This window comes from Lottia gigantea (genome assembly GCF_000327385.1).
Source record: "Lottia gigantea unplaced genomic scaffold LOTGIsca_4, whole genome shotgun sequence".
Taxonomy (NCBI): domain Eukaryota; kingdom Metazoa; phylum Mollusca; class Gastropoda; family Lottiidae; genus Lottia; species Lottia gigantea.
In genome coordinates, this window is record NW_008709379.1 from 2,561,251 (window position 1) to 2,583,285 (window position 22,035).

Genomic DNA, 22,035 nt, shown 5'->3' on the forward strand with positions numbered 1-22,035 from the left:
TTTCAAAACATTTTGTCCTTGCTGTGGAGATAGCCAACCATCAAGCGTGCCACCTCACCAACAGAAGAGCCAGAGAAGCTGCCGTAAGGATTTGATGGCCACATCTCTCCAACCATCCTCAGTATTGGGCATCATAAGCACTTCTTGAAATTCCCTTACAATGGTCTGACGCACTCCTCTCACTAACCTGGGTATGCTTGTGTGTGGTACTCTGAACGAGTAAGTAAGGCTGTCATATGAATACCCAATGGTTAGAAGCCGCAATGTTATAGCCGTCTAGAGTCCTGAATGAGGGGAAGACGGAAATTTGCAGTAACCTTTTTAAGTCTGGAAGTAAGACTGCATTTTGTGTCTGCAAGGTGATGAAACCGGGAAACAGGGCCAGACAGGGCAAGGCACAAGAATGAGGTTATACTAAACTCATTCAGACATATAGACTTAATTGCAATGTCATTCATTTCGTGAATATGCGTTCAATTTTTAGATTGTAAAGACTCTAGTAGGTACAATTCTTGGCGAATTTTTACGACACTTGGTGTGTGTGACAGTTTCATTTGATATAAATTCTAGCCAGTTGGTATATTAAAAGTTAAACCCGATTTACGATTCTATTATTATAAAAATTAATCGGCTTCCAGAACATTTCTACGGTGTTAATAGCGCTAAAAACCCAGGATTATATCTCAGTCTTTGAACTAATTTAATATGAGATATCAAGTCTCTAAAATGTTAATCTGAAAATATAATATTTGGTTAAGGAATCTCTTTCCAAGGCAGTGTCTAGTGCTCACTCATTATATTAAATTAATATGATAAGTTACTGTAACTTAGTCTTTCTAAGATTAACCACACTATTTTGAAGTTGAAATACTAATCTTATTGTATAATGGAAAAGGAATTTCAGCAGAAAGTCAAGAAATTTCCGCAGAAAATAGAATTATTTTACATTATTGTAAAGGTAAAAGAACTGTATTTTAATAAGGTTTATTACAAACTGTCTTTCGTGAAAGTGCTTGAGCTATGCACAGTATCACGATAATGAACGGTAGCCATTGTTTACTGAAAATATGGCCAGATTGTCACGTGACCAAGTGATATTGGTAGTTTGATTGGATTGGGAAACTGCTTTTGTCATGAATTCGTAAATTAAAATGAAATGGGATTTTCAACAGTATGTTTTGTGTTACACATTCTTTTCCATAAAAAAGGGAAACTTACAATGTTCACAAGATCTCTACATTTAACTCTTTTACAGTAGTAGGAATCGGATTTTCATCCTAAAATTGTTCTGATAACTTAATTTACACTCTCTCTAGAAAAACCTCTTATCTCTTTCATCTCTTTGGAAAGTCTTGTGAAACAATATGAAGAATTAATTTCACATTTTGGGGTTAAAATAGTTCAGTGAAAGGGCCCCTATATAGTTTTTTTGTATGGTTTCTGTTCCTTTAGTGAAACGACCCCATGGTGTGTAATTTCTTCTTATCAAAGTGAAATCCTTACAGGAAAGGTTCCCAATCCGTTTAAACAATCGTGCCTCTCAGAAACAGGAATTTATTTAACTTAACAAATCAGTTATAGTGTTCACAGCTTACCGTCCAATTTGAGCGTTCAAATCCAAGTTAAATTGACGATTGGTCTTTTCTGGAGACTGTGTCATATATAGAAAAGAAAAGATAGAAATAGAAAGTGAATTTCCTTGTTACAATTTATTTATCCAGTATAAGATAACATAGTATTTGAAATCTTATCAATTTCGGCCGTCTTGTAATTTAAAAAATTGTCTTCTTTAGTTTTTTATTACTTAAAGTTTATAAGAATCACCAGAGGGAAGAAATATGTATCCTTTTCATTTATAGAAAGAGATGTTAACCGGACAATTAGTGTAACGTTGAGCCATGAATGTATACGGCTTACGCTACATTTCTACAGCGAACAGATTAATCATCAAAGTAATAATTCAACTAAGGTCGACCAGAATAGCCAGTACATTCGCTTTTTAGTTGTTTCAATCAGTATCTTTGGTTTATAGTAAGATTATCCTACTAGAATATATTGATTCGGCTTTCCAAGAAAAATGGTAAGCGTGGTACCATATTTGTTTCTGTGAGTCAAAATAACATTGTATCCTGTGCCTACTCTACTATCTTGAGTCAAACGATGCCGGAAGTATGTTTCTAGATCTAATCCCTAGTCCAGCAGACCGGTGGCCGACCGAGGGCACAAGATACCAATTTACTTTCAAATTTGTTTTACAATCAGAATCACGTATTTTAAAGAATCAGGATATCTAATTTATGCATTACTATCACGATTTCTTCCTTCTTTTTCATCACCAATTTAAATGATAATCGCGTGAAATGTTTTACGGATAATTCGACCTAATTTGTGGCCTCGAGTTTCTATATCCAAGAACTATCTTCTAATCAGATTGATTGCCTCTCATTTCGTTTCATTTAAATTCCGATATGAGTTCCAGTTCAAGGCTGAGAAACACTTGTTCAGAAAATTTTTAGATCATCAAAACAACTAAATTTAATCACATTCAGAGACATAATTTGTAGGTCACCTCTATTGATCGGGAGGAATTTCTAACATGGACCTACACGTACCACAACTAAAGGAATACGAAATTATGACTCCCGTGATTAATTACATTGCCATCCGTTAAAAATTCATATCGGCTATAGCAATGTTCACTAAAACTTTTTAATGAACTGGTTGATTCCACATTATGTTGATGGCCGACAAATGGTTGTTTTTCAGTACTAATATCAGTCTAACTGTTTCAAAATACAATACTATACCTCAGTTGGATGATATCGTAGAAGCACATTTAAATCTAGGAACTGTTGTTGTTGCAGGTGACTTTAATTGTGAAATAAAGCAGCCAACAAATAATATCAAACATGATTCTAGAACGAAATCACTTGAATTCCTGTTGGATCGTCATAACCTTACTTCCATAAATTGTCATAGATCATGTATAGGGCCAAAATGGACATTTCAGTCGCATAAAAATGGTGCAAAATCCATGACCGATCATATTTTTGTTCCAAGTAGCTTCACGCCTAAGGTACTGCGTTCAGAAATATTGTCAAATGATAAAATGTTCAACATCTTTGATCATGCGCCTGTCCTGTGTTCTATTGATGTTAACCCCATGACAGTGTTTACTAGTGTAAATCAACCCCCCCCCCCCCCCCCAATGTATCGTGGATTAAAACTAAGCAAAACAATCTGATAATAGACTACACATACGGTGTTTCAAATTCCTTATGGACATTAAACTCTGAAAGTCTCTCAACTCAAGATCAAATTGAATCACATAGTTGATGCATTAATGTCTTCTTCAAGGGAGCTACTTCCGGTGAAAAAATACCGAAAGTACATTAAACCTTATTGGTCATCAGTACTGAAATCATTCCATTCTGAGATGCGTGCGGCTAGACATGCATGGGTCTCTGATGGCAAACCGAGGTGTGATACCTCACAATCGTTTTATAAATACAAGCAGTTAAAACAAACTTCCGTAAGAATCTAAGACAAGCTACGTCAAAATACGAGATTGAGCACTTCCATAACATTGACACCCTGTGTGACATTGATCAACGACTTTTTTGGACCCTTATTAACAATTCAAAAAGTAAAAACGGACCCACTAGTTGTAGCCGTTTGTGTATAAATGGTAATGTAATTTCAGATCCCAAGTAATGCGTGGGCTGATCACTTGGAGTCGATCTTCAGTACTTCTGATACTGCGGACTACAATGACGTTTTCTACCAATTTGTTACAGACAAGGTCAATCTCTTACGTGATTCTTACAAAACAAAAGCAACATCCAGAGTGTTGTTGACATCAAACATCGAGATCGAATCAATATGCAAGACTTTGAAGAGAAACGGGGCTGCATCTCTTATGAGCATTTGATCCATGGAGGACAGACACTTTATCGTCATCTTGCTAATTTATTCAACTCAGTTATCTTATACAATCTGATTCCCAATGAATGGAGACATAGCATGATAATTCCAATATTTAAAGGTGGCGGTAAGGATAGAATGGACCCAAACTCCTATCGCGGAATATCCCTCACTCCTACTATAGGTAAAGTGTTCGAGAAAATTTTAGTTAATCGATTAGTTAAACTTAGCAGTGACAATAATTTTCCGAATGTACAGCAGATGGCATATCAAAAAGGACTTTCATCAATTCACGCTTCCTTTAATATACAAGAAACCATTCGTCACTACCTTGAACGCAATAGTGATCTACATGTAGCTTTTCTAGATAGTAGTAAAGCCTTTGATTGCGTGTGGCATGATGGCGTACTGCTGAAGCTACGGCAAACAAATACAGATCCTTCTATATGGAGACTAATTGATAATCTTTACACTAGAATGTCGAGTTGTGTAAGGTTGCCACAGGGATTATCAAGACAATTTATATTAGAGCGGGGTGTAAGACAAGGCGGTGTCATATCAGCCAAACTGTATCTGCTTTTTATTAATGGTTTACTGGATCAGCTTTCTAATTCAGATAAAGGTGCAAATGTACTCGGTCTACAGTCCTGCTGTCCAACACAGGCAGATGATGTTGCTGTCACTGGTGATACAATTTCTGGTCTCCAAAATCTCCTAGGAATATGCGAAATGTACAGTCGTATATGGCGCTTCAAGTTTTCGTCATCCAAGAGTGTAGTTCTACATTTCAAGTCCAAACCTAAAAGTCACATAGTGTTTGAACCTGTTGTTCTCTACAATTCAAATCTTCCTGTGAATAAATCAATAAAACATGTTGGTGGTTTACTAAACTGTAAATTTGATACCATTGATAGGACCAGGTCGGCTTGTCGAACTATATGAGCTACCGCAATCAATCTGTTTAAAGTTGGAACTCATAGTAGATATCTTAATCCGCTTACTGGTAGAAAAATGATTATGGTATGTTGCTATTCAAAAGCCATTATGGATGTGATGGTGCGCGTTATCGCGAATGAACTGCTCATGCTAGAGCGGGCACACCGCTAAGTGTGTAAAATGATACAGGGCCTTCATATTCGTACTCGCTCAGATATGGCCCTGAGCTTGCTTGGGTGGTCATCCATTGAAGCCCACATTGATAGCCAAAAACTCTTTTTCTTTGGTCGTTTGCTCTCTTTAAACGTGGTCTTTCTTCCTAGAAGAATACTTATAAGCAGACTTTTAGAATGTAAGTATCAGTGCTGTTCCTCCTCTCGAGGATTTGCATCAGAGATACTAACAATCCTTGATAAATATGGTTTAAATAATTAGTTAATTTTTTTGAGTCTTCTCAATTTACTATAAAATCTAAATGGAAGAATATTGTATATAAATCGATCAGTAACAGTGAACTCAGATCTTTGAAAGATAGAATTGATAGTGACTCCAATTTTGTCTTGTTTAAAGAGGCTCACTCACAAATTGAACATCATGCTGCCTATGATGTTTGGAGGGCTGATCCCACTTTTAAAAATAGTTGTCGTGTTATTATCAAAGCTCTGTGTCTGATAAGGGTAGACTCTCCCCAGTCTGAAGTAAAAACCCTGTGTGAAAAGTGCGGTTTGTTCTTTTCGTGTCCGATAGTCCATATGTTATTGCAATTTGCCACATCTACTGAATTTAGAGACACATTTTGGTGTCAGTTAAGTTATATTTTATCGCCCGATCAATTACAGGAGCTAGGATCTATGTCTAACTTCCAATTTCTTCTGATAATCTTCAGTTTAAACCCACCCTGGAATCTTGATCAATCTCTACTGTTATTTAGGAAATGTGTATTGAAATTATTGAAATTCATTCTTGTAACTTTGAGTAAAATTCGGCTAGTTCCGAAATTCTAGTCCCTATTAATACTTGTTTTGGTTATCTGTAGACTAACTTATATATATATACATGTTATATCTTTTTTTGTTTTTTTTGTTTTTTTTTCTTATTATTATACGTGTTAATTCAATATTTATTAATATTATTCAAATATTTATTTATGTATTTTCCATGTTTACAATATTATGTATCAATATCTTCATATTTGGAGGAAATAAAAGATTATATAAATCGGCGTCTGATTTGCTTGCAATAAATCAACCAATTACTGACGCCCCGAACCGCAAAACCCAAAACAACCCATCTTACAATCAGATAGCAACTAATATTTGAATAATATTGCTTAGTATCATTGTAAAGCATCGCCCGAAAAAACCCACATAGGTCATTATTAAAACATAGAAAGGCTTCGGCATCAACCTTAAGTCAATGAAGTACATAAAAGTTGAATGTAATGTTGCTTCTAAGAAGCAAGTCTCTCAATTGAACAAAATAGAAAGCTATATTGTGTTCGTTTTGTAATGAAAGGTTCAGTAGTTCTTTTTATGTTTTATCAACATATTAGAAACAATCTTGACCAAAATTAGATTTAACCTTTCATGTTGTTCGCCATGTCTTTAAGACGTCATGATCGTCGTTTCCGGTCGATGTTGTCTGTTAAGTGACGTATAGTGTATGCAATGTATTTTAACTAGAGTCTGTCAAGTGTTAATTATAGTTCAGACAATAAATGGTTCTGTTAACTAGAAAACATCTTCTTCTGTCACAAACATTTTTTTTTCTTGTTTATTATTCTGTCTTGATTTAGATTTGATTCATTCATTATGCTAGTTTTGTTTAGTTACTCTTTTGTTACATTGTTGGATTCGGACAATAACCCGATGCTCACTAATCCTTTCTCTCCTCTCGACTTAAACAATTTTATTTTTTTAGGCTGAACTGTGGCTAATTGAAAAGTCAAAATCAAGCACACAATGTCCGGATCTCTCATGGAACATTTCTAACAAATTGATAAAATTGAAGATCATGGGCGCATGTCTGATCTACCTGATGAAACATTTCTATGATCGGAAATGCCGTATAGAATCGCCTCTAACCCCCTTTATTGACCCGATTGAATCCCAACCAATGGATTATTGCGACTTCAGTTCGGGGCTTCTGATATAAATGTTCGAATAAAATGAACAGCATAGCTTCTACATGTTTATTCATCAACTACATATCCAGAAGTGACGCTCTGAAACCTTGGGAGGAAGTCCACGATACCAGGCGCCTTTATAACACGTGATCAATACACTGCATGGATCACGACAGAGGGACAAAGTGTTGATAGGATTATCTCTTCTTTATTTTAAAGAATAAAGTTAATTCTAATTCGTTTATGTGGTATATCGGTCTGATGCTCTGTGTTCACGAGGAGGATTGATTTCTTTGTGGCATTGCATGATCAGCTGATTTTTTGGTTTCAACACCATTTAGTTTGGCAGCATTACTGTTAACTGTAGCTGGTCCTGAAATAGCTGGAACTGGAGATAAAGGTTTATTAGTACTCGGTATTAGTACTATTATCTATAGAGGGATCATGAACGTTTATTAAGTTGATCTTCGTGTCGTTTCCAAACATTCTGATTTACCTGGACGCCATACGACTTTTGCATGGCATTAACGATAATGCCGAGTAACCAACGCGGACCTGAGCGAAGGTTTAAAACAAACACGTGATCAATACACTACATGGATCGCTACGGAGGGACAAATTGGATGTTCTAAATTTGTTCATAGGACCGTTTCACAAGGGATTCTTTTGGTACTGATAGTATCCGATCTTGTTTTTGGTTGATCGGGTGCTTTTTTCGCGAATACCGTCGGGACTGCGACAGCGTATTACCTTATACGTTACGTTATTTAACTCAGTAAAATCAAAATGATGTGTTGTTGTTATTCTGCATCTATAAGTTTTAATCCTGTCAATTTTGTTATACAAATTTAGTTTATTTTCTTCTTTTGCTCGTACCAATTCATGATTGCAATATCCTTAAAAATCCTCTCAAAATATAAGTGAGGTGTTCCGAAACCTTGCCGAATGCTCGTTTACCCTTTTCAATTGCAACTATTTAAGCAAATATTTATGTAAATGTCAGACTTAAAGTTTCCCTAGAAATGGCACATTATAGGAAATAAAATTTCTACAACGAACAACAACTAAATGAAACGATCAGAATAAATACACCGTATGATTGACTTAGAGGTAACCTAAATCACATCAAAGGAAAGCTTTTGCTGATGAAAAAATGTACATAGGATGAATATAAATAGTTGCTAATATTCTAATGGAATTGCAATCGTTCTTTTTTCAAAGATTTAAATATTCTACCCAGCGTGGAGTATCTTAAACACGATAATGTCTACTTTCTTGAACTTGATGGTTATAAATTGAAAAATATTCCGTTAGAAAACAATTAATGACAGTATTTTCACTGTCTGGTGTGTAAGCCCCCTTACTATGTATGGAGAATATTTTAATCAAGTCTACACTATTCAAAATAGGCGATTAATGGCAGTGGCCATATTAACTGTTCAAATAAAAATAATCTGACATAATCTGATTTATTGAATCAGTTTATTTTAGTCTTTTAATAAACGTCTGGATAATACCGACTAGACACTAACCTTATAGACTAAATCGATTAGACTTCTTGCGATTCTTCGCTCTTTGTTATGAACATTCGAGGAGTTAGTATACAAAGTCATGAATTCAAATCAAATATATACCTATCATTATTTGATTACAATGCAATCTTATTAAAGACAACTTTGACAGGTCCAGTCTTCAAAGAATGATTATAACGAACAAACGTAATTCAACATTCTGAAATCTGAAGTATAACTTATTAACTTTCAATGTCTACGAAACAGTAGTCCCTAGTTTTATCGGTTAGGAAATGAAAATATCGTCTAGACGTTTGGATTGGACAAAAGCCTGTGTCCTACGTTAACGATCCATCCATGGTTAGTAATCAAATAAGGAGTGTGCTGATGCCGGTGTCCTGACATTATTTATCGTCGCCCAATAAGAAATGCAGCAATTTGATTAGTTAATAGAACTACATTCAAACTCGATTTAAATGATTGTTCAACCAGATTACCGGAACACTAAAATCATCTCAAGGTGCAGAAACGTAGGACAGTCAAACTCAATTTCATCTATAAATTTTACAGTGATAACATTTCATGAGAAATATGACAAAAGTTTGGTGGTTTTATTCGTCAAACACAGTATTGACATGGAAGGCATTGACCAAAATTTGAAATTTGAAATCTAGATTGTCAATAAAATAAATGTACAAGGTATAGTGACTTCACTAATCTGACATTAGGATGAAGAATAAAAATTTTCCCACCGAGTATCGTCTTAATGGAATGATGACATAAGTTTCTACTCTTATCAACTTTAAAATATAAGATTACCTTACAATGAAACATATCATATTAACATCACTAATTACGTCTCGGGCTCCAGAGGTATAATAATAACGATCACCAAGGGCTTTATAAAAATCCACTTATGTATAATTCATAGTCTAAGATATCTTTAATTTATGGGGATGTGTAGCTTTATGGAGAGACTCTACCAGCGAAGGAAAAATGACAGGGCGCCCAACTCTTCAAGAGGGCACCAACAATCCTTTTTTAACACTTGTCAGCATAAGTCCACAATTGGCACAACAGTGCCCCTCTCTTCTTATGATTAAAGATATTCAAAACGTTATAAAAACAGTGTTGAATCATATTTTTCTTTCCCATCTTCAGAAAGTGAACATACGCAGATAAGTTGTGATAGCGTCCTTTTTTTTTCCTGTACTTCTATTCTTGAATATTTTATTAGCAATCTGTGCGACTCAACTAAATAGCTAATATGGAAAGCTAAATTCATTTAAAGGTGCCAATTACCATTCATTCTATTAGATGACTCGAACTACATTTGTGGGTTATAATTTTGTTTTTGTTGTAGTATATCCAGGAGTATTAATTGCTTTTATATATCTCGGCAAATCATGGTAGTTTGGGGTTAAAACAATCATTAATGATTTATGGACAATATCGAATGGTAGGTTAAAAGTTGAACATACGCCAGGATTTCTTCCGGCATTGCCAAATTTCATTACGTTGAATGTAAGGATATTTAAGCAAGAGCTCGTAGAAATAAATTGAGAGTTTCAAGCTGCTTTGAAATTCATTGCGTTGATGAAGAATCGAAGGCCACCTAAGCATTAAGTCAAGGCAGAAAATTCACTATTAGTTCTCCATGAAAATTAAGAGTGCATGGCCCACCCTGTAAGTACGCCATTGTTTCCAAATCTTTTTGTTTTATTTACCCTCGTATGTATTAAAAGCAGTAGTCTATGAACATTGGAGTAAATGGAAAGAATAGTGAGTAATGGGAGATGAATCTAGAGAAGATTGTCCGCTTCGCAATAAATTCATTTTCGGACATAAAGTGCTGAAGGAATTGTTAGTTTTTAACAACTGATCAATTGGAAGTGAGGAAAATAGGACATTGCTTATATTATAGCGGAATCTCTACATGACAGATGAGTTATCGCGACTCGCGAGTGGTAGATTAAGACATGTATCGGCAACTTCACATTCAACTTTATTACAGGTACTAACAAATAGAAAATGATAAAATAAATTAACCCACCATACGTCCGGTACCAGCTACCAATGTATCTATTAGCACTTATAGTTTCATACATGCGTTCTCGTTCTGATATAAGTCATAGATTTACGGTAAAGTCTTAAGGCATTGAAGGAACACTTCTTTCGGTGTATTGTGGATGAACACAGCTGTTGGATTTTGGAGTAGATGAAGTATGCTGATGGCAACAAGTAATGAGCCTTACTTATAACATTCCAATGCACTTCCATCCTCAGTCATTATATAGATGCTGTAGCGATTGCTGAATTAGCAAATTCGAGAAAATGCTTTTTCAGAACATACTCAAGCCACAACGTTTTCTGCATATTGGTCACTTTCGTGTCGCTCTTATTTAAAATTAAAGTCCGAAGGTTAGGCGAATACAGTACCACATTAACACTCTTACGGCTTTTGTTAGAATTTAACATTGTTGTTACAGGAGTCTTTTTCATCAAAAATCTTGCAATCTCCTAACAACATAATTTAGACATACAGAACATTATTATTACAGTAAACTTAAAAATCAAAACACTATGCACATAATTAATAACAAACCTTATCAATATATATAAAGATACAATGATTGGATAATAATGTTGTCGAGGGGGTATAGCTTTAGCCAATAACAAAACTACACCATAAAGGTTCCATAGAATTTATTTAAATAACAATAAAAACCCTGAAAGTATATATAAATAACATGATTATAATACAATCTAGTAAAATAATTATTTAAAGTAGAACATCTCTATTCTTAAATAAGATAAACATATATAACAAAATCCACGCTTACTACAAATTACCTACTGATCTCTATAATATGAAGCATATAAATATAACTGGCAATTACACGTATGCAAATGGATATTAATATAAATTACTAAATAATATAAAACTAATAGAACTAATAACCTACCCTGAAAAGGGGTTTAAACTTAGTAAAGGTAAATTAGGTGAAGTACCTAAGTTGGGGGACAGGCTCTGAAAAGGGAATGTAAATGTATGGTTATATATATTGTGTATAATAGAATGCATATAAGGGAATATATTACTTGATACTTATAAATTTATTAAACAAACTTGACCAAATTTGCACAATTAAACATGGCTGCCAAACTGGTATCCAAGGCAAACAAAGAAAACTATGAACTTGAAACACTAGGCTACATAAACTACAGTATATAACTTTAACATACCTGATGGTAAATTCCAGAAAGTCACAATAATATAGAAACTATATTACAAACATAAATCCAAATACTGGTGTATCTGTATTGAAGAAGTTTCAATACATAGAAAAATGACAGAAAAGTAACTAGCATCCTACACCTATGAAAATTAGAATCTCACTACAACAAAACCAGTTGCTAAAACTCAACATGAAAAATAATTAAAAGAGTTCAGTGATTAAAGTAGAAGATCTGAGATGAAGAATGCTCAGATAGAGAGAAATAGAAAAACCAGTGAAGTGTAACTTTAAATGTTAGTTAAATACTGTGCTGAATTAAAGGAGCTAAACCTGAATATTTACACTCTTCAACATTCTCCCCTCCTTCGGGAAAAGTTGTCCTCAACTTTCAAACTTGAAAACATTGAAAAATACTTTTCCATACAAGTCATAAACTTGACTGAAACAAGGCAGAAATTACCACAGTACTATGGAAATCAAATAAAATGTAGTTTTCCCAATAAAACCAAAATCCCACAAACTATATATATAAACTGAATACAGATTAAAACTACACTTATATCTGTGCTTGTACTAATGCACTGAAAACAAATCCAGAAATAACGATCTACACAGTTCCGGCAACATTGACAAAACAACTTGAAGCCTGTCAGGTGTTAATAACATAAAATTTGATGGTAAAAGAGATCTGGCTAACTCAGCTCGCATCTGATGGGTAGAAGTTACCTGTTGCTGGGACATAACATAGTCCGTAAAACGTGCGGGAGTTCGTCTGGATCTATCGGATCTCCTAGGAGGTCTTGCAGACGATTCATCAGAAACCTCTGACTCATCTGAAACATCTGGTGTTGCAACTGATGTTGTAGGCCTGTCAACATTATCCTGAGTTACCTCGTGGTCAGGTACAACAGTCAAATCTTCATTGATTACTGGGATATCCCTGGAGCTAGCTGTTGGTAAGTAGTTTACCAATTCCACCCTATACCCACAATCATCATCTTCATCGTCTCTCCCTCCTATATCTTCTTCAAGATGTTCCTGAGTTGTGTTGGTCTTTGTCCTTGTTCTTGGCTTGGGCTGCGGTCTTTTGACTCATATATCATCTTCAATAGGCACCGAACTGATTGGTAGCAGATGGTTTCTATGAAGAGTACGCACCCTACCACTTCCATCTTCCTTTACCACATAATAAACTGGAATTCCTGTGTGCGGTTGACGTACTACCTTGTAACACTCTTCCTCCCATCTATCTGCTATTTTGTGTCGTCCCTCCTTGAAAGCTAACCTTCGAACTAAAACTCTATCACCTGTTTCAAGAATGTTGGTCCTGGCCCTCAGATTAAACTTACTTTTCTGATTCTGGTGGTTCCTTGACACTTCATTAGCAGCTGTTTGATAAGCAAACTCCAGCCTCTCCTTCAAACTATCCACATAGGTGTTGTAAACATACGTCTTCCAATCCTGTTTTTGTTCCGTGTTTAGAGTGCCTAACATGTTAAGTAACGTACGGTTAAATCGTTCGCACTGCCCGTTTCCCTGGGGATGGTATGATGTTGTCCTTGACTTAGTCATGCCAGTAACCTGACACAATTCCTTAATCACCTTTCCCTCAAATTGCTGTCCTTGATCACTATGAAGTCTATGAGGGATGCCATAATGCACAATAAAGTGATCAAACAAGGATTTAGCTGTTGTTCTAGCCGTAGTATTCCTAACTGGAATAGCCTGTGTGTATCTTGTAAAGTGGTCTGTAAGTACCAAGATGTTATCATATCCACCCTTACTAGGTTCTATACACACATAATCCATACAGACTAGTTCAAGTGGACTGCTTGTCTTGATGTTCAACAATGGGCAAGTTGATGGTATAGCCTTTCTCCTCAAACACCTTGGACACTTTCTGATATACTCATCAATATCACTAGTCATCCTCGGCCAATAAAACCTCTCTCGAGCCAAACTAACTGTTCTGTCTCTGCCCTGATGACCTAGTTCATCATGGATACCATGAAGTGCTTGCTGCCTAAATTTTGATGGTAATACCAGTTTAAAATCTTCGTCATCTCCATCCATCACTCACTTAAACAAAACCCCAGATCTGATGACGTAATGCCCTAGATCTCTATAGAGTGAGGATTCCTGGGGTGTTGAGGTTTCAGTCTTACCCTTAGCACCTTTCTCAATATACTGCATAAACTTAGAAAGTATTGGGTCTTCCTTCTGTTTAACCCTCCAATCTTCAGATGCCACCAATGATGAACTAAATGGATAGGATCTGGGACTGCCTGATGGGACATACTGATGGTTTGGCAGTATCCATCGTCCACATCAATGTTCTTCAAAGCTCCCAAAATCTGTTCATCTAACTCTTCTGTATTTAACCTACTCAAAGCATCAGCATCTGCGTTCTTCTTGCCAGCTCTATACCGGATGGTGAAATTATAATTCGCCAATGCCGCTAACCACCTATGACCTGTAGCATCTAACTTGGCAGTAGTTAATACGTATGTCAGAGGGTTATTGTCGGTATAAGCAGTGAACTTTGAGTTAAACAAATACTGGTGGAATTTCTCACAGACTGCCCATTTGAGTGCCAAAAACTCAAGCTTATGAGTGGGGTAGTTCCTCTCTGACCTACATAGAGAGCGACTGGCATAGGAAATTACCCTCTCTTTACCAATCAGTTTCCTGATAGAGAACAGCACCTAAACCGTCACCACTAGCATCAGTATGCAATATGAAAGGTTTTGTCAGCATATGCTAGTATAGGTGGACTAACCAGTGCTTCTTTCAACTTCAGAAACGCCTGCTGCTGTTCCTCACCCCATTCCCACTTGGCTGATGTCTTGATATCCTTTACCTTTGGTCTCCTCTTCTTTGAAATTGGTCCCCCAATTAACAATTCATTTAAAGGTTTAGCAATGACAGAGAACTGATTGACGAAACGCCTATAGTACCCTACGAAACCAAGAAAACTTCTCAGCTCATCAGGGTTAGAAGGTTCAGGCCAAGATGATACCTTGTCAGTTTTCTTAGGATCCGTCTTAACTCCTTCTGCTGACACTATATGACCTAAATAACGAACCTCCTTCTTTAAAAACTCACACTTCTTAGGCGACAACTTTATCCCATGTTCTTTAAGTTTCTGGAACACTCTGTCTAGCCTCTCAACATGCTCTTCATATGTTTTACTGAAAATGATCAAGTCATCAATAAATATGGCACAGATCTTCCAGTTGAGGTCTCCTAAACAATCTTCCATTACCCGTTGATATGTAGCAGGAGCATTGGTTAAACCAAACGGCATACGTTTATACTGATAAAACCCAAGCGGTCCTACTGTAAAAGCAGTTTTCGGTTTATCATCTTCATCAACACTAAGCTGGTAATAACCACTTTTCATATCAACCACGCTGAAATATTGACATCCCACTAAATTGTCGAGCAACTCCTCAATCCTTGGAAGCGCATACGCATCTTTCACAGTCTTGTTGTTCAGCATCCTGTAATCTACACACATACGGAGAGAGTTATCCTTCTTTCGAGCCAGAACAATCGGTGATGCCTAAGGACTGTGACTCCTCTCAATGATATCTCCATCCAGTAGATCTTCGAGATGGTGTTTTACTTCCTCATACTTCGCTGGTGATATTCGCCTATGAGGTTGCTTGAATGGTATGTCGTCGGTGAGCCTGATCTTATGCTTAACCAAACTAACACTTCCTATGTCCTTGTGATTCTTGGAAAAAACACACTGCCAATTCAACAAAAACTCTTTCAGTTGACTTAACTTCTCTTCTGACAATGCTGTAGATGCAAAGTCAATCTCATCTAAGAACGACCCTGTCGATTCTTTAGGTGTATCGGTGGTTAAGGCATTGACAGATGTTCTCCTAACAATATCAGCAACGTGCAACTCACAGAGTACCGAGTGTGGAAAAATTCTGACTGGTGATAGGGAAAGGTTAGATACTGTAACAACAACTTGCGTATCCACACCTGGGTCTACCTCAATCAGAGTCGGAGTAACCTCCACACCAGCTGGGAGAGCTGAATCCTCCGACCTCTGAAAGAGAACCCTTTGCCTACAAGGCACGGACAAGTTGCTAACCCTACCAACCATACAGAGAGTCTTGTTGCTGTGTATTGTCATCGATTTGTTCCCACAGAATCTCACACACCCAACTTTACCAGACAACTGTCGTTCCTGTACCTGCATACAGCTGAAGGTAAATGACCAAACATCTGGTAAAGTGTCAGTGGGTAAACCACTCTGTGTAAACTGTTCATTCAGTGGTTTAAGAACATTAGTGCCAAGAAGTACTGATGTTGTCTTGTTAAAAGGTGTATCAGGCACAACAAGAAATAAACAATCTAAATCAATGGATCCTAGACCAGGAACCTTAAGGTTAACTGGAATATAACCCAGATATGGCAAAATATCTCCACCTGCACCTTCAACTACCAGTATCTCTGTCAATGGAGTCAAACTACAAGATTCTGATTTCAGAAAATCTTCAAAGTAAGACTGTGATACAGTGGAAATGGTTGAACCTGTGTCTGACAACCCTGTAGTCATACAACCATTAATCTCCACAGCTGTGGTGTTACTGTGGCCTATCAACTTCTTTTCACTGGGACTGGGTATTAAACTGTCAACTAATTGTCCCTCATTAGTGACACTTGCTAGTTTAAATCCTTCTTAGGATTTCTACACCCAATAGCCACATGACCAACCTGACCACAACGAAAACAAGTAAATTGTTGTTTCTTCAAAGGAACTGGAGTAGAAAATTTGGGGGTAGATGTCTTGGGCACATTGGATTCCATTGCAAAAGATCCATTACCTGCCTTCATTTCCCTAACTTCTCTCTGAAGAGCACAGACTGTAGCAGACAAACTCTCTGAAGACTGACACTGTCCCTTCAACTGAGCCACATCACCCTTAAGTTCTTTAACAGTTCCGGTCAATGATGTTATTAAACTCTTAAGGTCATCATCCGACTGTTGGACCATCTTACTGTGTGTCTTCGTCAGCTTAGAATTTTTACTCTCACTTGTAACATCTCTTTCCAACTTTCTAACTTCTCTCAGGAGGTCATCAAAATCAGTCAACCTGTCAAATTTATGAGCGGAACGATCCTTCAATTCCTGACGAAGTCCACTCCAGAATTTGACTCTCAACTTCGATTCAAATGATTCTGAGTCCACTTCATTCTCCTGACGTGCTTTATCCAATATGTCTTCAATTCTACAAGCCCACTTAGACACTGTTTCATCCGCCTGTTGACTTGCTGAATAAAACTGTGACAATAGAGACTGGCCTTCCTCTACCTTACCGAACCTGCTCTCGAGCTTTTCTAACAGCATTCGAGTAGTTGCGGAATGACCAAGCCTCATTGCCACCCTTCCAGCCTCACCCTTTAGTGACCTAATCACTGCAGTCTTTATGGCTTCGGGTGCATACTGCTTGTCTTTCAAGAGACTCTTCACCTCGAATTGCCATAAATCAAAGTGAGTATCCTTACTAGTAGGATCGCCAGAGAAGTAAGAAATCCTGGGTGGTTGGGTGTAAGTCAATTTCATTTTAGGTGATGCTACAGGAGATGAGGGATAATGACTGAAATATGATTGCTCCTCTTTCCTTACAGAATGAATAGGACTTACATCCTCAGGTATAACACCCTGTGACTTTAAATACCCAAACATCCAATCATTCAACTGACCTGCATTCTGAGCCTTAGGTAACACACTCATCATACCCATTCTAGTGAAAGAATCAACGATCTGTTGCTGCTCCTCTGATAAGGGATCCAGTAAATCTTTACCTCCAGAAGCCATGATGGTATCAATACAACAATGACAACCACAGAATATAAACACAAAAATCAATCCGATTTACAAAAACACTGTAATACACACATAATAGGTTCACCCATATCACAAACACAAACCTCAAATATAAACAATATCAATTATATACTGAAAACCATTAGCACAAACACTAAAATGAATACAAATAAAAATCACAAACGCAATAACTGAAACACAAAACCAATCAAATAAACACCCACAATGCAGTATTGCAGAACACATAATCAATTACTCGACACTCAATACAAGTACAAATACAACACTCACAGTGCAGAACACAAAATATACAATACAAATATATGAAACTCAATACAAGTACAAATACAAAAATATACCAACTTGGTGAAAACTACAATCAACTTGAATACCAAAACTCAAAACACATTCAGCTGAAAACACCATCAATTCAAAACACAAAACCCAAAATACAATCAACTCAAAACACAAAACACCATCAACTCAAAACACAAAACCCAAAATACAATCAACTCAAAATGACAATACAACTATAACCACCATCCACGTGCATAAATTTTGTTAGTAGCAATTGCAAATGAACACAGTGACAAGCAAAATAGAATAGAACAGAATACAGAGATAGACCAGAAATTCATAGACCAAAATCACAAATGAAAATAACAATATACCCCAATCAACTTCAATTCAAAAACTGAAAATCCAAAACCGAATAAATGTTGAACATACAATCACGAAATACAAACTACAAAAATTATCAAAGTCCAAATTCAAATCCAAAATACCAAAAAATGAAAAGTCAAAGTTCACGTCAAGGTCGAAACATCAAAGTCAAAACTCTGAAGCCAAAACATAAAATCAAATCAAAGTCCACAATCCAATTACGGAACTCAAAGACGAAATTATAAGTGACATCGAAACCAAAAAAAAAAAAATCCAGAAACACAATACAAAATTATGCGATGAAATTACAACTATTCCTAATCTTATTACTGAAAGAAATTTTATAATTAGTTACAAGTAATGTTGATGTAATGTTTGAGTGTAGTGTAATGAAATGCAAAGTGTAATGTTGGGGATAGGGATTGGGGTAAATTGAAAATGGGGGGGGGGGGGGGCATAATAAACTATGGGGGTGGGGGGGCAAACTAAGAATAAATATCCTAAGTTACTTAAAAAACAAGTGAATGTTTAGACTAAACAAACAATTGTCAAAATATGCCAGTTTATAAAATGTTCCTAATAATTCTTGCAGAATATTGCCAATATAAAAATATATACTATTACTTGCTAATGAATTAGGGATACTACATATTGCAAAGTAAAATAATTTACATAAGAAATGAAAATGACCAAAATAAGAGGGAGATAACTCTTAAAAGTTGGTAATGTCCAGACATCAAAGTAGGCCAAAAATTAGAAATTTTGAATATAATATATATAAGCTTATAAAATAGAAAATGTCCTAATCCTTGTTATCTCAATAAATCTTAAAAATAATTAATTACCTTGAATGATCCATATTATAAATCACAAAAACACTTAATCACAAACTATAAAGTTAATGTTAATGTCACTGCTTCCAAAATTGCTTCCTCTTCATCTGTAACACGCGAATGAGCTCAGGCCTTGTCAAGATCGAACCGGTATTCATCCAAACTTTTCCACCAAGTCCTTTATCGGGCTCCAAATGTTGTCGAGGGAGTATAGCTTTAGCCAATAACAAAACTACACCATAAAGGTTCCATAGAATGTATTTAAATAACAATAAAAAAGTATATACAAAATAACATGATTATAATACAATCTAGTAACATAATTATTTAAAGTAGAACATCTCTATTCTTAAATAAGATAAACATATATAACAAAATCCACGCTTACTACAAATTACCTACTGATCTCTATAATATGAAGCATATAAATATAACTGGCAATTACACGTATGCAAATGGATATTAATATAAATTACTAAATAATATAAAACTAATAGAACTAATAACCTACCCTGAAAAGGGGTTTAAACTTAGTAAAGGTAAATTAGGTGAAGTACCTAAGTTAGGGGACAGGCTCTGAAAAGGGAATGTAAATGTATGGTTATATATATTGTGTATAATAGAATGCATATAAGGGAATATATTACTTGATACTTATAAATTTATTAAACAAACTTGACCAAATTTGCACAATTAAACATGGCTGCCAAACTGGTATCCAAGGCAAACAAAGAAAACTATGAACTTGAAACACTAGGCTACATAAACTACAGTATATAACTTTAACATACCTGATGGCAAATTCCAGAAAGTCACAATAATATAGAAACTATATTACAAACATAAATCCAAATACTGGTGTATCTGTATTGAAGAAGTTTCAATACATAGAAAAATGACAGAAAAGTAACTAGCATCCTACACCTATGAAAATTAGAATCTCACTACAACAAAACCAGTTGCTAAAACTCAACATGAAAAATAATTAAAAGAGTTCAGTGATTAAAGTAGAAGATCTGAGATGAAGAATGCTCAGATAGAGAGAAATAGAAAAACCAGTGAAGTGTAACTTTAAATGTTAGTTAAATACTGTGCTGAATTAAAGGAGCTAAACCTGAATATTTATCTTCAACAATAATATTAAAATTATACTAACCCAAAGATGGGGTGTTTACTTAGGCTGAATACTATTAGAGATGTAACTTAGTTCTGTAAATTAAATGATAATTATATAAGTTAAAATGAAATGTTTTAATTGAACTGCATGATGTTATATATAAGTAAAACTTATCTCAATCACTCTGCTTGCAAATACAAATATAGTCACCCAAATATTACAATTACCCAAGATATTAACCAAAAGCACACATACCTGAAGAAAGTTGTTTGGTATCTAAGGTCTAAGTGAGGCTATAGAGAGCAAAAGTGATGAAACTCACCAGTAACTCACTGGCCTGACTACCCTATAGACAGTTCAGCCATTGTCCAGTGAGACCAGTTAAAGTTAAAGAGATAAGAGAGAGTAATAGTTAATGTTAGTAAGGCCAATGTTTAGTAATTATGTGCTGTTTAAAACTTACAGATGCATTATAAAACCAGACAACAATTTAATAAAATACCAAGTTTGTTTTAAAATGCACCCTATCACAGCAGTTCAAAATTTCCTTCTTACTTATTTCGTTTTCGTTGTTCTGTAGCCTACCAGAAAATGGTTATAATTAGAACGAATCCAGCATGATACGATCAATTCGACTTCTGACACCAATTTTAAGGACGCTCAACGGGAAGGGAAAGGGGTCGAAAGGGGTTAAAAAATACAAATGAGCAGTCGCTGTGTCATATTTCAAAGTGGCAAATGCCTCCAGTTAATAGCTATCGTTGAAAATTAAGTTGATCTCAGATTCTACTAGTCGTTCACTTTTGATGTGCGCCACATTGATGATAAACTTTACACTGCTTTCGTCCGTGTGGCAATCACTGCCATCTCATTATAGCGTTGGAAGCTATACGATCACCAGACGAAAATATCTGATTGATAGCTATCAGATGCTGGAATAGAGACAGAAATTTTGGTCTATGATAACGTGTGCAGAAACCGATGTCAGAGCATATGGATAGAAACCATGCTTGCTGATAGACACAACACATTGGCAGCTGGTACAGAACGCCACCCATTGCAGAGTCAGATTCTTTGCCATAAAGTGATTTTGCTAAAATTGGTGTCAGAAGTCGAATTGATCGTATCATGACTTTAAATAAGAGCTACACGAAATTGACTAATATGCAGAAAACGTTGTGGCTACATGCTTAAGTGTGTTCGGAAAAAGCATTTTCTCTATTTTGCTAATTCAGCAATCGCTACAGCATCTATATAATGGCTGAGGATGGAACTGCTAATGGTGACCTGACTAGGAATGTTTGACCTGACACATTCAGGAGTTTATCCACAACACGTGTTCCTTCAATGCCACAAGACTTTGCCGTAAATCTATGACTTATATCACATCTATGCAACAGTTTATCTCAACAATTGGAAGCCTATATCAGAGCATATAAAACAGAAACCATAATAAATACATTGGTAGCTGGTACCGGACGTATGACGGGTTAATTTATTTTCACTTTGTTAGTACCTGTATAAAAGTTGAATGTGATATTGCCGATAGTTGAATGAATTTGTTGCGAAACGGACAATCTTCTCTAGATTTATCTCCCATTACTCACTATTCTTTCCATTTACTCCAATGTTCTTAGACTACTGCTTTTAATACATACGAGGGTAAATAAAACAAAAAGATTTGGAAACAATGGCGTATTTACAGTGCTGGCCATGCACTCTTACTTTTTACTTCTTACTTAATGTTTCGGTGGCCTTCGATTCTTCATCAACGCAATGCATTTCAAAGCATTTCTATGAGCTCTTGCTTAAGTATCCTTACATTCAACGTAATAAA

General features: G+C 35.8%; 1 protein-coding gene across 1 annotated transcript; it reads right to left on the minus strand.

Annotated features, from left to right (window-relative positions):
* Window positions 1-11,206: 11,206 nt before the first annotated feature.
* On the minus strand, window positions 11,207-21,798 carry LOTGIDRAFT_153687 (hypothetical protein; the record flags this gene model as incomplete). Its single annotated transcript, XM_009059709.1, has 5 exons — window positions 11,207-11,225; window positions 11,463-11,527; window positions 12,462-12,819; window positions 19,593-19,657; window positions 21,715-21,798. The coding sequence occupies 5 exons, from the start codon at window positions 21,796-21,798 to the stop codon at window positions 11,207-11,209; spliced, it is 591 nt and encodes a 196-aa protein (XP_009057957.1).
* Window positions 21,799-22,035: the final 237 nt, after the last annotated feature.